Source organism: Mauremys reevesii, linkage group 3, assembly GCF_016161935.1.
Source record: "Mauremys reevesii isolate NIE-2019 linkage group 3, ASM1616193v1, whole genome shotgun sequence".
In the NCBI taxonomy this organism is placed as follows: Eukaryota; Metazoa; Chordata; order Testudines; family Geoemydidae; genus Mauremys; species Mauremys reevesii.
In genome coordinates, this window is record NC_052625.1 from 153267005 (window position 1) to 153283721 (window position 16717).

Sequence of the window (16717 nt, forward strand, 5' to 3'; positions counted from 1 at the left end):
CTAACAAAAACAGATCACTATTTTTAGTACAAGGTAGTTCTAAAAAGTTTAGCGTGCTATGTAACCTTGTCTACCCTGAAATTATTTTCCAGCTAACAACATTCCACAGTAGAATGGGATGTGTAAAAATGTACTGAACTACACTTTAAACTCAGATGTGAAGTTCCTTAGCTTTTATATTAAGTTCTTATCACTGGGGTAAAATATTCAAGATGGCTTTTGTTTGTTTTTGACAAGATGACCCACATTTTGTTATGTACATCTTTTGTGTGCATAACACACAAATCATGGATTACAATGCACCCATATCTATGCACATGTGTATCCAAGCAAATGTATGTGAACATCTGATTTAGTGCAAATGAGAGTCACTCAGTTTTGAAAACCCATGCCAAAATAAATAAATATATAATATATAAATGTATGGCAATGCTTTATTAGAGCTTGTTTGAATATAAAATGTTTATATCACCTTTAACTTTCTCTTATTTTATTACAGTAATATGAATTTGAAAGTGTGGGCTAAATTCTACAAATTATCTCAAGGAATATTATGTTTTTTAAAAAATAAGGACTCGGTGATACTCCAGATGATCCTCGGTGATCCTCCTATCAATTAACACTGAGAGATCTTGTATATAGAATAAATGAAAAAATATGTACATAGTAAAAAGTTAACTTAAATATACTATTTTAACAAAAGTAATATGTTATGGAAAATTCCAAGCTGGAAAGGAATCTTCTGAAGGCATGGCAAAGGCACAGGCCTATGAGTCCAATGAGGGTTTTTTATTACTTTATTTGTAATGATAACAAGAGCCATGGAAAGTCTGCAGTCTGTCAACACGACTGGTTGCAGCTGTGGACATAGTCAGCTGTGGATGCAGTACATTCTTTGTAGAAATATCAGCTAATTAATCTCATTATGTCAATGATAGGCTCTAAACAACTGAACTGCCGGCATCACAAGTATTGATTATTACCTGAAGTCAAAAGTGAACCTCACACTGGATAAACCTAAATGCTCTATTATCTGTTTATAATACAAAACCTAGGCTACAAGGAACCAGCTAAATAAGAACTGCATTGGAGACAAACTGTCTGTAATATACTTCATGTTATAAATACTGCAGTCTTTTTTGCTGGTATTTACAGAATCTTTGTTACCAAACTGAAGCTTCACTCCAGCATTAAAGACTCAAACTATCAATTAAAATTCTTATTACCCTTGTCATAATTGTCTGTGAAGGGTAACTCTGTATTCTAATAATGGCCCAACACTTAGCATTAGAGTCTGCACTTAATTATTAATCCTATATTCAATCCCAAATAGCTGTTTTGAAATTATTTTTGGCCAGGGGAATGACAACTGTACACCAGAGCAATTAGAGGAAGCTTGCCAGTTGCTGAGTCAGCACTTCCTTGCAAAGTGCTGAATGACTTCAACGGCTGCCATTTCAAGGTTGGACCAAAAGGTATAAATAGCTAGTGATTAACAAGTTATATTCCTTGGTAATCTGTTCAAGTGGTTAATTATCCTCACTGTTAAAAATCTGCATCTTATTTCCTGATTTCAGCTTCCAGCATTTGGATCTTCTTATGCCTTTGTCTATTAGATTACAGACCTCTATATCTTCTACCTGTGAAGGTAGTTAGCCCCAAACTTGTCCAATCTATGGATTTCCCACTAAATAATATCACACGGTGAACTGATGCTTTTAACACCAGATGGAGTATGCCTATTATTACTTTTGCTGGCTCCTGCACAAAAATATATCTTGCTGCTGAGGACAATTATCATTGTTTCAGCTTCACTCATTTGGTATCAATAACAAAGTAACTTTCTATTGCTAGAACATACTTTGTTTAGCTTCCAGATTACAGCTGGTCTATTTTATGGTAAATTGGACAGAATATTGAACTATATAGAAGAACCACCCTCCAAACTAGTTATCTTGAAGTAAATTCCATTTGACAACTTTCTCTCCTGTTGGGAAGCTTCCTTGGGCAGGAGATTTTTTTGGTCATTTTTATTGCAATGAATAAATAATTGTAAATAATAAAAGACAAATCTCACAGGAGTTAGATTAACTCCTAGCATAATACTCTCAGATACAACTCAGGGTCACGTGCTTCATTCTGACACACCATTTCTAATACAGCAGCAGAGCACAGTATTTACTCCAATTCTTTTCTTATTGGCGTCCCATTCTCCATGCTGTGTTAAACTGTTATATTTCTGTTTAATTATTGGACCACTGAAATGGCCAAACCGAGCTGTTTAAAATGAACAAATCAATGCAATCATCATCATCACAATCTAATTCTTAAATGTAATGCAACTTTTTGCCATGTTTACATAATCACACTGTCTTTGTACTAAGGTCAACACCGTGGATTTAGAATTTTCCTATGGATCTGAACCATCTCTGGGCTCATTCAGATTTACTGAGTCCTGTGTGCATACGGGAAACAGGGATGATGGCTAAGTAATAGTTGTCTGCTACCTGAGGAAGCAAACTAAATTGTAATAAGTAGACTGAGCAGTAACATAGGAAGTAGCCTCCAGCACACAGTTGTGGTATCAGAAACAGTAGAAATCTAAGAGGCAGAAAACAAGTTCAAAACCACACAAAAAAACCAAATGTGGTGGGATGGTAGATTGGTGAAGAGAAGAATATGAGTGTTCTATCATGTATAGCACAAACCTATAGAAGCTCATAGAAAGACAGTAAGAATATGAAGATAAATAGCTAATGGATCAAGGGCCAAATCTTTAGTTGGTATTATTTTGCATAGCTCGACAGAAGTCAATGGAAATATGCCAATTTACAGTAGAAGATCTGGTCCCTTGTGTATAATTGACATATGATACCATTTAGAGACAGATCTATCATGAGACCAGTAGTCCATGCTCAAATTAGAGAACATAGATCTAAACACTAAATGGCATGCATGACATGCATACACGTTCCAAGATATGCTTATTATTGATATGACAGCAACATGATAACCGTGTTACAGGTGATACATACTACATTTGCAACTGGGACATCCTTCAAACACCCAGAGTCCTCGAAAGAGGAATGAACAACACATTAATACTAACATCTGCTATGGTCCTATGAACGGAATAGAAAAGAAGCTTATTTTTGCCACTGATGGAAGCAAGCATACTGAGCAAGGTATGGTAGAGAGACCTCAATATTGATGCAAAAATAATATTAATAACATTATTATAACTCATTTTCATAATGTTAGGCCATTACAAACTTGTTTGGTCCTTTACTGAATATTAAAATATATATCTACAAATATGTTATAACCAGGATGCTTGAAAATATAACAATACCCGTCTATACTTTAGTTGGTTATGCTATAAAATGTTCAAGCTAATCAAAGAAATTACAGAAGGCTTCTTTCTGTCATCCAGAAGTTAGCTAAGATTCAGGAAGATAACACCTCCTTGGTGATAAAACTGTTTATGACCCCCTAGAGTGTTTATATGTATTTTAAAAGGCAGTTTTCCTAGCTTTAGTTTGTTTTACCTTTTATACTATTTTATTTTGTGCTATGTTTAAAAGATGTATTGGTTACTGAAATCTGTGCTTTGTACAAAATATATAATATAAGTTCAATTGCTGTAACACATAGATTGTAACTCTAAGGACTCTGGATCAAACAAAGAAAATGAGTGTATTTTTCTAGACCCAGGACTCTTCCATCTTGTATAAGATACCAGTTTGGTACAGATATAGTCCTTTATATAAAGCAAAAAATCTTTGTAAATAAAAATGTTTTAGGAAAGACCTGTGTAGCGAGGTGGTGGGATACCCCACAGTCCCGCTAAGGGACGATCCTCCCCTAGCATCAACGTGGGCGGAGCCAGTGGATCCTGCACCCGCCCCCCCCAGAGGTCACAGTGCAGGACAGGAAGTAGAAACGCCCCGCTGCAAAGCTCAGTTAAAAGCAAGCCGCCGGAGAGGCCAGATACCTGTGGCCTAGCTCCGGGTTGGGAGATGCCGGCAGGCCGCGGCCAACCCGACGACTGGCTGGGCCAGCTGCGCCTACCCCTCGCCAGCTACCCCGAGGAGAAGCCGCGCCTACCCTTCGCCAGCTACCCCAAGGAGAAGCCGCGCCTACCCTTCGCCAGCTACCCCGAGGAGGAGCCGAGCCTACCTCTCGCCAGCTACCCCGAGGAGCAGCCGCGCCTACCCCTCGCCAGCTACCCGAGGAGAAGCCGCGCCTACCCCTTGCCTGCTACCCCAAGGAGGAGCCGCGCCTACCCCTCGCCAGCTACCCCGAGGAGCAGCCGCGCCTACCCCTCGCCAGCTACCCCGAGGAGCAGCCGAGCCTACCCCTCGCCAGCTACCCCGAGGAACAGCCGAGCCTACCCCTCGCCGGCTACCCTGAGGAGCAGCCGAGCCTACCCATCGCTAGTTACCCCGAGGAGGAGCCGCGCCTACCCCTCACCAGCTACCCCGAGGAGGAGCCGAGCCTACCTCTCGCCAGCTACCCCGAGGAGCAGCCGAGCCTACCCTTCGCTAGTTACCCGGAGGAACTGATGGTGCTGGGAACCGCCGAGGACGCCGGCCAAACCCATGTACCCTATGAGGGGGAAGTAGCCCAGGGGCAGCCGACCCGGGCCTGGCCACAGCAGGGCCAGAACCAATGTCAGTGTGTTGTGGTCAGGATCCCCACTGACGCAGCAGCGAGTCTTCTGCCGCTGTTAGGGCCCCGGGCTGTGATGCAGTGGAGTATGTGGGCCTGCGTCCTCCCTGCCACCCCGCTCATTAATTTGCCCATCTTAAAACAACTCCTTACATGGCTTCTTCTATGTAACTGATTTAAATACTTTTAAAAATTTCATTGGACTTAGTTAAGATTGTTTATTTTGCCCAATTATAAACTATTTAGGTTATCAATGATGTACCAAACAGAATCCACCTGCCCTTAAATAGAATTCTTTCAGCCATCTAACCATCTATAAACATTTTTTGTTATCAAATGATACCAAAACTGGACTCTCAGTAATTTTGGGAAATAAGACCTTGGTTTCAATTTACCAAGAGCAAAGTGTCTTACCAAAGACGGGCCCACTCTCAAAGGAGTGATCTCTGTTAAAAGCTCTCCACAGAGGGGCATGCAGAAGAGATCGTAACGGAAGTAACCAACAATTTTGTATTGTCTAGGTTGATGTTTTCTTTTCCTTGCTTTAATAATAAAATATCCACAATTAACAATTGTGATTATTTTGCTTAGTTTAAGTTGTGGTGTCTCCAAAATAAAACATCCAAATAAACTAGGTAGGTACTTCCTATTGGCTTTAAAGGAGAAAGTTAGCTACTGTAGGCTTGCACTGTCAGTGTCTATTAAAATTTTTAGGTTCATCTGTGCCGATTATCACCAGCTTTGTGTCTTCTGTAACTTAATCTTACTTATTGAATATCCCCAGTAATGTGTATCTATAATCATGATATGTTATACCTAACTGAAATGTGTTAAAGTAAAAAATTATCAATTTCTATAATAGTATTAATAACACAGATTAATGCACAAATCTCTAGGTCAAGAACCAATATAATCTTTAAATGTAGTGTGATTTTTTTTTTACATTTACAGTACATTTATCACCCTGAATTTTCTACTAAAACAGAATATTTTCCAGAGGTATTCCAGCAAAGAATATGGTCTAATATGCCATTTGCATAGCTTCTGTAAAGTATACATTTTGAGAAATTCTGGCATGTATTTCACAAACCTGCAAATGGAGTTATTGAAGTCCTGATCCAGCAAAGTACCAGAGAACATACTTAATTACTTCACTGGGACCACTCATGTATTTAATGCAATGTTAAGCACATCTCTTGCTGAATCAAGGCCTAATTGATACAAAAATCACAAACCTTCAAGATCCTGAGCTTGTACTATGAGCTACTGAGAGCCCCCAGTTCACCTGACAGTAATCTGAGATGAGGGCATGTAGCATCTCCAGAAAAGATAGTCTGTAAAAAAACTGAGTATCTGTACACACATGTGTAGGAATTGGCCCAGCTCTTGCATTTTCAGTCTATGGTTCCTGCTGTGCTGAAGTACAGTATCTAAATGATGAATACTGTTGCTAATATAATGGGCCCAAACCTGCTTTTTCTGGGCACCTAAAACTCCCAGTGAAATCCAGATGCACAAAGGATGCAGGATTGAGCCCAACTGTGATATTGATGAGTCCCCATTAGCCAATAACACTACTCAGGATTTTAGTTCTTTTACCCCCACTTATATGTCGGTGTGGGTGTGGATGGCAAATACCTTAGACATTGAAATGTCACTCCAGTTTGAACATGACTATGGATTTATTCCCTTCTCCCACCAGTGATTATTTGCTTTTGTTTGCTTTACAAATAACTTCACAGCTTTCACAAACTCTCATAAAAGCTTCCTTTTGTTATCACTTCTACTATTGCTGTCTACAGTCCTTGTAATAAAATTTTAAAAGGTTTTAGATTTTAATTATTCTATATTAATCACAGAGAAAAATATTAACTACAGCCACAGTATATCAGGATATTATAATACAAAGTCAATATACAGATTTGTAATTACCTTTGTAATTAATGTGAAACTACACAGTACAAAGAACGAGGAGTACTTGTGGCATCTTAGAGACAAAGAAATTTATTTGAGCATAAGCTTTTGTGGGCTAAAGCCCACTTCAGCCGATGCATGCTTGTTAGTCTCTAAGGTGCCACAGTATTCCTCCTCCTTTTTGCTGATACAGACTAACACAGCTACCACTCTGAAACCTACATAGTGCAAAACCGTCTCAATTTAAAAATATTTAAATGTCTTTGGTTCATTATGATTTCCTTGGCTGGCATAGCCTGAGGTGAAATTTAGATGTTAAGGCTTTGTGATGCAGTATTCCTGTTGTACTAATAGCAGTACAGCACTAGCACCCAAAGAGCGGGTGGAAAACCAAAAGGAAAAAACTATTTCCAAATCAACAAGCCCAATTGTGCCTACATCCTATCAGATAAGATTGTCTCTGGAGGACTGATCCCATTCCCATTGAATCTGATTCATGTTCAAATTGGAGTGACAGCCCTACTGACTGCCACGGTGCATGATCAGGCTCACAGAGCATTTTATATATGAGAACTGTATAATAAACAGTATGAACCAAAATGGGGAACTGAAACAACGCACACCTAAATGCAAAAATCTAGTCACTGACTAGGTAGCTATATCCATTACATATTAGGGGCCTGGATATCAACTATGTATTAAAAGATACTGCAACTCTTACTCACACAAGTACTCCTTACAGAAGGCCCTGTTTTGCTATTAATAATATTTTCATCTCTTCTACTGTTGATGACAATGAATGTTCACACCCCTAATACACAAGAATAGACTTTTCTATCTTTGCACTCCCTGTGTTTTATTTTTTCAGAGTGAATTTTCACTCTTCTTTCCTTTCCAAAAGTGTAGCCAGCCAGTCAGTACTCAGGTCATTTCTCAGTGACCTGAAACCAGAGTGTCACCCCCAACCCGTCTGCAGACTCAGATGTCGGGGGCTTTGTCTTGGCTAGCAGGGGAAAGAAAACACTGGCCCCTTTAAGAATTGTAACCCTCCTTTCCCTGTCATGGGGGGCAGTGTGCTGCGGCTGATTTGTTGGACAGAAAGTTGCAGCATAAGCCTATTGGCTCCTGTGCACCCAATGGGAATGCTTGTAAATAAGGCTTTAAGAAAGTGGTGACTGTTTGGTTCAAAAGTTGCGACCACAGTTTTTTAAAACAGCGGTTTTGGTGCAGCGGGCCTGGCCCATGCTACCTGGTGGAGGCAGAAAAAAAGTTTAACTACCTGTAACTGTTGTTCTTTGAGATGTGATGTAGCAGTGCCATGCACCAGAGAACTTTGCCTAGCCCCTGTCCATGGCCATATAAGGGCTGCACTACTCTGACCACCTCAGTTCCTTTGTACCGAATGTCAGAAGAACAGATTCTGATACAGAGGGGTCAGAGGGTGGGTTGTGGAACCCATGTCTGCATCATATATTGAAGAACAACAGTTACAAGTAGGTAAGCATTTTTTTTCTTCCTCAAGTAGATGCAGCCTTGTATTCCATGCAGATGGCTTCCATGCAAGTACTCACAGGAGGTGGGGCTCAGAGACCATTTAAAGAAGGACTGAAGGATTGCCTTCCCAAATTTCCATCTGATCTGGATGTAACCGTAATGGCGTAATGGTTTGCGAAGTATGCACATGGGTCCGAATGGTCGCCCTCCAAATCTCTAATACAGGAATGTCATTTAGAAATGCCATTGACGTTGCCTGAGATTTTCTGGAATGAGCTCATACTGCTTGAGAAGGTGTAGCCTGGGCTACTTCGTATGCTATCATGATACAGGAAGTTATACACCTGGAGACTGTCTGTGAAGAGGCTGCTTGCCCCTTCATTCAGTCCACATATGAAACAAATAGATAAGATGAGGAATGGAAAGGTTTAGATCTATCCAGATAAAAAGCAAGATCAATTTAGAAAACAGATGTAGTTAAAGCAGTATAACACCCTAGTGTGGACACAGTTATAACATTATAACGGTGCTTCCACTGGTATAACTTATTTTGGTAAGTGTACGTTTAATTGTCTAATATGTTAGAGTTTAACTACCCAGGAAATTACTGTGCAGAAAGTCACGGTGTGAATCTACAACGGACCAGCTCATGCAGTCCTATGCTAATATTGCTACAGTATAGTGAAAATTCCCAAGTACAGCTTGGCATAGTACTTGAAAGCTTTGTACACCAAGCTTCACTCTGGGACTCTACCTGTGCTGTAACAGAGTCAACACAGGATCGTGCTGCACAGCAAGCTTGTGAGCTGTAGAATCACATCCTGGCTTGGCACATGGTAACTTGGCATGTAGAGAGGCCCTTACAGTTAGAGTGGTACAAAACCTGTGTATAAAACAGCACTTTCATCTGACAAGCATCCAGTAGGCTGCTCCCCTCCAACCTGTCTCACAGAAAAAGGACTTACAAGCTAAGATCCCATGGGAAACTTTAGAGATGACACTGAACCCAATAAGAGCTCCAGAAGCCATGGAGAGTCAGAATTGCCACACCTTGGACAGTCTCTTGCCTCATCAAAGGATTATACAAGGAAGAGTGGTGAGAATTCACTTCAAGACTGTTGAAAACTTTAGTTTGATTAAAATAAGTATCTTAAAAGTTAACTTGCAGGATCATTGCTAATTCTTGTGAGACCTTAGGAAGCTGGAATTCAGAACTAAGAATAATTTCATCTAAAAGATTTTTCTTTACAAGAACAAGGAGATTGGCTAAAGAGAAACCCTAAAGAGAGTATTGTAAAGCATTTTTATATTTTTTTAAATCAAACCTTTTAAACTAGGGACTAACTTCTCCTCCCTTTGAAGAAGCTACTGAATTTAAGAGCTCTCTGAATCTGAGGAGTGTATGTATGCATAATCATTTGATTTTACCTTTGAATGTTCAAATAGTCATGCAGTACCTTTAGATGAAGGATAACCTCTTTTCCTTTGAGAATTAGAGGTACTGGAAGAAATCTGATATCTGATTGTTGTCTATTGTAAAGAATTATTGTTATACTGTTGCTTACCCTTAATCATAATTTAGATAAATTGCTTGCAAGACTGTATTTAGTATTTCTTATATGACTAGAATATCTTGTGCATTCAGATTTGATTCACAGATCCTCTTTCAACTGCTGATTATATAAATTGTCTGCAGTGGCTGAATAAAATTGATTTAAAATAACAAAAAGTGTCTTGATTTGAAAGAATTGTCTAAGGTAAAAAGTATACTGTGAAAAGAACTCAGTATTACATTAGTAAGCTAATGCTCCCTGGCTCAGTCAAAAAGGGGTTATCAATATTCATTTCATACAACTATTAGTTATTAATATTAACTAAAGTTATTACTTCAATCTAATTTGCTACATTCTCTCTAAAATCAGCTGGCATCCCCTGTATTTGTAAATTCCCCTCCTCCTTCATGCTTACATTCACATCATTTAGACGTGTTATACTTTCTACCCTCAAACACAATATTACAAAAACACACTTTACATGGCCGCTAGGAAGAAGTTGATGCAAATTATGTTAACTGATGAAGGTGAGGGTGGGAACGTGGTTTGGATGAGTTTCCTCTGCTCTTCCATTTGATAAGCAAGCTTTGCACATAAAATGTTGGTTTGTATAGCACCACAGGCTACTGAACTATTAAAACTAGAAGGAGCTGGCAGCTAGGAGACACACATGAGGACAGGAAGCTAACCTTTACCTCAAATCAGCAACAGAATGCCTTCTCTTTTTCTTGTCTTCCATATCCAATTTCTTTTCACTGTGCCCCGTTTGGTCATCTAATTCCCATGATATCCTTCTTTCTCTTTTGCCATCATTTTTGCAGATCTCTAAGGACTTTGACCTTTCCATAGTCATAACATGCAGGCATGCAAAATTAAATGTAGACAACTCAAATTGAAAATAATGAACTACAGATGCTACATCTAGATTCACCCGATGAAACACTTTTCAACATTACATTAAAATGACTTTAAATTTCAGTAAGAAACACTTTTTGAATGACTACAGTAACCAACTGTAAGTTACATCTGAAAAGGAATTATGGGTTATTTAATTTTAAAGATTTCATACCGTAGGATCTGATTCATTATAAGTATGTGAGAAAGAGGAAAGTCTGAAAAAGTGATACAGTTTGTTCTAAAAATATTAATAATTAAGTAGTAAGGGTCTGATCCTGCAACATTTACTCATGTGAGTGGTTTCATTGACTTCATTGCGCTTATATCCACAAGGAACATTCACATGAATAAGGACCAGATTCTGCAAAGATTTGTGCATGTGAATAACTGTAATCATGGGAGCAGTCTCACTAAAATGAGTAGGTTTGCTAACTTCAGGAAAGTCAGTCATGTGCGCAATTCTTGTAGGATTGGGCACAAAGAGTTGAAGAGGGTAAAAAGGGGGTAATTATTGATATCACAATATTGAGTCTAATCATAATGTCTGATCCTGCAATTCTGGCATGAAATCCTGCCCTGCTCAAGTCAGTGGAGCCAGAATTTTCCTCTGATACCGCCCACTAATTTTAATGAGAGTTTCAGGAGGGCGAGATATTGAAGATCTGATTCTCAGTTTGGAAGAATAGCAGTTCAGATTAAGAATATTTTTTTCAAATGCTTTTAAAAAAATTCCAAATTTTTTTTAATGAACAACACTGTAACTATAGTTACCTTATAATTATGTTATGGTTTGTTCATTGTACTATAATATAAGAAGAGACCAGTTCTGGGTGAAACCTGGACAAGGAAGGCTCCAGCTCCCTGCCCTAACCAAAGTAACCTGGCATGGTCAGAGGTCAATATTTCCCAGATCTCTATGAAGGACTAGTGCTTATATTATGGACTTTAAGACGAAGTAGCTATGTTGAGTTGAGATTTGTTTTTGGTTAGCCCCACAAGGGGACTGGCCGGTGTGCTATGCCAGAGAAGCAGACCATTGCAGAACCAAGACACAGGAGGGTTACTAGAGAGGAAGAATCCCTGCAGTGCCACTTCCTGACATGAAGGGGGGCTCTAAAGGTGAATGCACACCATAATGCTCTCAGTGACTTCAGTGCAGCTGGATCAAACCCCGTAGTGAGGAGCTCCAGGGAAGTTGGAAATGCAGTGTTTGCAAGATATTTTAAACATTATTAATTTTTTCAACTGAAAATAGATCTTAGCTAATCAATACCACAACATGTTGGCTATAATTTTTGAGATATAGAAATAATATTCTTATTCACATGCCCTATAGCTTCACAGGCATAACCAGCCAGTTCTGTGTTCCTTCATTTGAAATAGGAAAGCAAAACATTAACATAACATGTAAATAACGAAAACAATAATATTAACATAATCATTTATTCCTCAGACAATTTCTGGTTATATACCAGTGTTTACATCAAAATAGGTTTAGTTTAAAAATAATCTCAGGTTCAGATTCGAATCATGCTCAGTATAGCATGAACCTGTCCTATAATTCCTATTGTACCAAAAGGTGTATTCATATCCCATTGATACACTTGTTGTTCAGACATCTAAAAGAGACACTGACTGAAAGTAAATATAAGGAAGCCAAGTTTGTTCCTCATTTAGGGCCACATTCTACTACCCTATGTTGAATAGCACCTTGCACCCCAAGTAGTCTCAAATAGTTAAATCTGGCTCTTAAAATCATAGATTTACAAAAAAGGTAATCAGATTTTAAAAAAATCTACTGTGAAAGAGAACCAGCTTCTGGAAGTAAAAATTAGTCTCCTTAAACAGATCCAGTCTCCACTCATATTATGTAACCAAAAAGTCACAGTGGAGTCAATGGGCTCTAGTGAAATTACTTGCATGAGAAAGGTGAGCAGAATTTAGCTCTACCCCCAGGAGAAACTGAGGAAAACTAAAGATTTGTGTTCCAAAGTGCTGTAGCACTTGTAGTTATAAAAATACTACAAAGAGATCTGTGTTTGAAAAAAATCAAATAAAATGAAAGGAAATAGAACCGTTGATTAGGTTGCCATATGAACTCCACAAAGTGGAAATCTAACAACTGAAAGAATTTATCAATACTTCTGGACAAGTCCTATTTGTATGGTAATGAGATTAAATTATGGCCAAAACACAGCAAAGGAGATTACTGATGCTTAAGGCTACACAGATACATCTAAAATCCTCCCTATCTGCTGCAGGTAGTGTGCGTTTGCATGTGCCCACACGCACATGTACACGCACAACAAAGACACACTGAGAGAAAAAGTTAACATACATATTGATTTATTGGTAAAATAAAGAGGTAAATCTGGCAACATTTAATGATTTTTATTTTGCGTTTTTTTTTTTGTGTGCAAAATTAAATCCTTTTATGGAAAATGCAAAGTGCAGCAACAATACTATGGGCAGCAAACTGACATATTATCGTTTATACACATTCTGAAGAACAATTTTTTTCCTTGACACACACTCAAGAAACAGCCCTTCACTTATGCAGTAGATTGATGGCCCTGTAATTTCCCTTTAAACCATAGCTAGTTGACTTTCCTCTCTAATAACCCTGATCATGTTAGGTAGACAGTTCTCTCAGCTGCCTTTGATCTTAATAGAAATAGGCCCATTAGCCATGATATTGCATGGGCATCTGGGCAGCATCAAGACCTCTGTGGCAACACAAACTAAGAAATTAGGCCTCAGTCCACCATAGCATTTAAGCACATGTGCAACTTTAAGCATGTAAGTAGTACCACTTAAGTGCTTTGCTGGATCAGAGCTTTAAAGTACTAATTTCCAGCTTGCTCCAAGTTTGGGTTTCTCCTTGCACAAATATAAAAATTTGCTCTTGCCCTGTCTGAATTTTTTGTTTACCTGTTTAAATGGATGGATGCCAAGGTGGAAAAATATGTTCATTTCACAAAAGATTTAGGATGACCACATGTATGTTTATGTGTGTGTGTGTTTATATATATATATTAAATATATTCTATTATATATCATAAATATTTATATTTCTTGTTTTATTTTTATTCTTATATTTTATTTTTACACCAAACAAGAAGATTTTATACATTTAAAATAGCATCATAAACTCACCTGATTCTGCCCCTAGGGCGCTCAGATTGCTCTGACATAAAGCTTGTGCTGCTGAGGCGAGAGGCACTGCTGGTACGGGAAATGGCTGACACATCACTGACATCACTATCTGATGATTTGGCAGAGACGTTATCACAACTTCTGTACTGATCTGTTTGTATGTTATACTAAAGATTAAAAAAAGAAAGCGTGAGGTTTCTTTTCAAAATGTGAAATATATTCAGACAACAAATGATGAGGACAATTCTTTTAAACTCCTGAAATAGCCAACAAAGTCCCCCAAACTTCAGAAAAGTGCATATATTTATAATAATGTCTTGAAAAAACTGAAAATACTGTAGGTTACTTCAAGCAGATGGGCTCCGTCATGTATGGCTGAGATGAAAGAACTAAACTGTGATGCATGGAACACTAGAATATTATTTTCTTTGTTATTTAGTGCACCAAATTATGATTTGTACAAATAAAATATTTTATTTACCTCTAGTCATTTCTGTGGTGTCTGTGCAACTGTCTAGGGCTCTTTTGAAGTTTCTATATGTGCCAAAGATGGATACTTTGGGATGTATCAAAAGAAGATCATGGATTGACAAATCTATCCTCGCTAATAATTAATAAGTGGTAAATTACTTGATATTTGAATCCTTAACCTTACTCTGAGAAAAGGTACTTGAATAAATTGAAAAGTTCATTGGTTGAGCACAGTAGCTAAAATAATGTAACACATACATACCAATGTCATTTTGTGATCTATTTGTTTATTATTTTGAGAAAATACAGGCAAGAAAAATAGCGTTTAAAATGATATCGAAGATATTTGATCATAGAATGCTAATGGAAGATGAAGCCTCTTTTAGGCTCTGAATCAGAATTTTCATGTTGCTCCATCTACTTTATGTTAAAAATATCACTCTCTTCTGATTGTCAGTCCGCATCTGACTTTATGGGAAAGCAATGAAGAAATTTCCACCCAATAAATCCCTTAACTGCTTTTCATTCTGTGGTTGTACCAAAGCAGGACTTCCTTTTTAAAAACAACATGGCACATCCACAGGGTTTCAGTCAAGTTTGAAAATCCAATGTGTTGAGCTTAGGGCACTTAAGGATGTCATTTTTTAGATTTCTGATAGAAATTCATAGTGTTGGGCATGGGGGCGGAGGCAGGAGGGAAGGATAGCCGGCTCAGTTTGTGGAGTGACTTTGTAGTTTCTGCTTTTAGATGTGAAAAGCATCATGGTGGGTGACAGACATTGTCTGTGTGGGCTGTCATTAGCTCATGCACTAAATGCACCTTCTCCTGTACATTTGTGGGTACTGGAAAAAGAGGACCCAGAGTTGCAAGAGTAAACAGGAATCCAGAATTCAAGGCTGAAGGAAACTCTTCCCCCTCATTCTCTGTCAATCACATACAAATCTTCTGGTAAGAAAGGGAAGGAAGAATAGATAATAATTTGTTGCTTGTAGCCTCTGTGATACAAGGTAGGTTTCTTAAATATATTTGAATCATATTTCTCACATACTTTATAACACTAGTGCACTACAATCAGATTGTCCAATGAATTCGATGACAATCAGGATGAGTCATTTTCACCAATATTCAATTGTACTGCACACATCCTGAGTGTTGCTAAGGACCAGCAGCTCCAAAAGGTATCAATGGAAGTTGCAGGTCCTTAGTACTTTTCAAGATTAGACCCTATATATTTTAAACCCATGTGCCTCATATTAAGCACTTACTGGTGTTATATAAGGAGCTGGTAACTGCTTGAGGATTTCAGTGACTGAATTTCCTTTGCCTTATGCTGATTTCTTCCATTTGAAAATTTGAAGTCAGTTATTAGGCTCTTGTTCTTCAATAATCTGTGATCTACACTATGCATGTGTGTATATATGTATAAACAGACATGTACACATTTTCAAGTCTGTGCACATATGCACACACACTCTTATACACACCGACTATCTACAACTTTCCAAATGCCATATCTGTGAAATACCTTTAGAGAGCCAACTCCTAACAGCAAAGCTGTATACGGGAAATGGTGGGAGTTAGAACTACAGAAATCTAGCATTGAGGGATGATTTCAAAAGCTGCGGATTCCCCCCCCCCACCTTAGCATGCCATATTTTACTTTTATACTCTTTTTGTTTTGTTTGTGAGGAGAGAAGTGAAAATTAATACGTCTCTGATTTTCCTTCAGTCATACAAGCATTTGCCTATCAGCAACATTAGTTAGAGTATAAAAACAGAATAATAGAATCATAGGGTTAGAAGGAACCACAAGTGTCATCTAGTCTAAGCCCAAGATGCAGGATATGTTGTGTCTAAACCACCCAAGACAGATGGTTATCCAGCCTCCTTTTGAAAACTTTCGGTGAAGGAGCTTCCACAACCTCCCTAGGCAGTCTGTTCCATTGTCCTACTGTTCTTATAGTTAGGAAGTTTTTCCTGAGAGTTAATCTAAATCTGCTATAGTGTAGCTTGAACACACTGCCTCTTGTCCTGCCCTCTGTGGCAAAAGAGAACAACTTTTCACCATATTTTTATGGCAGCCTTTCAAGTATCTGAAGACCACTATCATGTCCCCCCTTAATCTCCTCTTTTCCAAACTAAACATACCCAGTTCCTTCAGCCTTTGCCAATATGGTTTGCATTCCATCACTTTGAACATCTCTGTCACTCACCTCTGGATCCTTTCCAGTTTCTCCACATCCTTTCTATACACTGGTGACCAAAATCAGACACAGTACTCCAGCTGAGGCCTATCAGTACTGAGTACAGCAGTACTGTCACCTCCCGTGACTTGCATGCTATATTGCTGTTAATGCAACCGAAAATTGCTTTTGCTTTTTCTGCAACAGCATCACATTGCTGACACATGTTGAAGCTGTGATCTATCACAAATCCCAGATCCTTTTCAGCAGTGCTGCTGCTAAGCCATTTCCCCCCATTCTGTATTTGTGCATTTGGTTTTTCTTCCCTAAGTGAAGCACTTTACATTTGTCTTGGCTGAATTTCATTTTGTTGTCTA

The 16717-nt window shown here is 38.5% G+C and overlaps 1 protein-coding gene across 1 annotated transcript in view; it reads right to left on the reverse strand.

Moving 5' to 3' along the window:
- The window catches only part of RIMS1 (regulating synaptic membrane exocytosis 1), a 497623-nt gene that overhangs the window by 75055 nt on the left and 405851 nt on the right, over window positions 1-16717 (reverse strand). Inside the window, exons 28-29 of the mRNA XM_039530107.1 lie at window positions 13686-13852; window positions 10328-10471 (exon numbers count right to left, since the gene is read on the reverse strand). Coding sequence (XP_039386041.1) covers window positions 10328-10471; window positions 13686-13852 — 311 coding nt within the window. The remainder of the gene's footprint in view (window positions 1-10327; window positions 10472-13685; window positions 13853-16717) is intronic.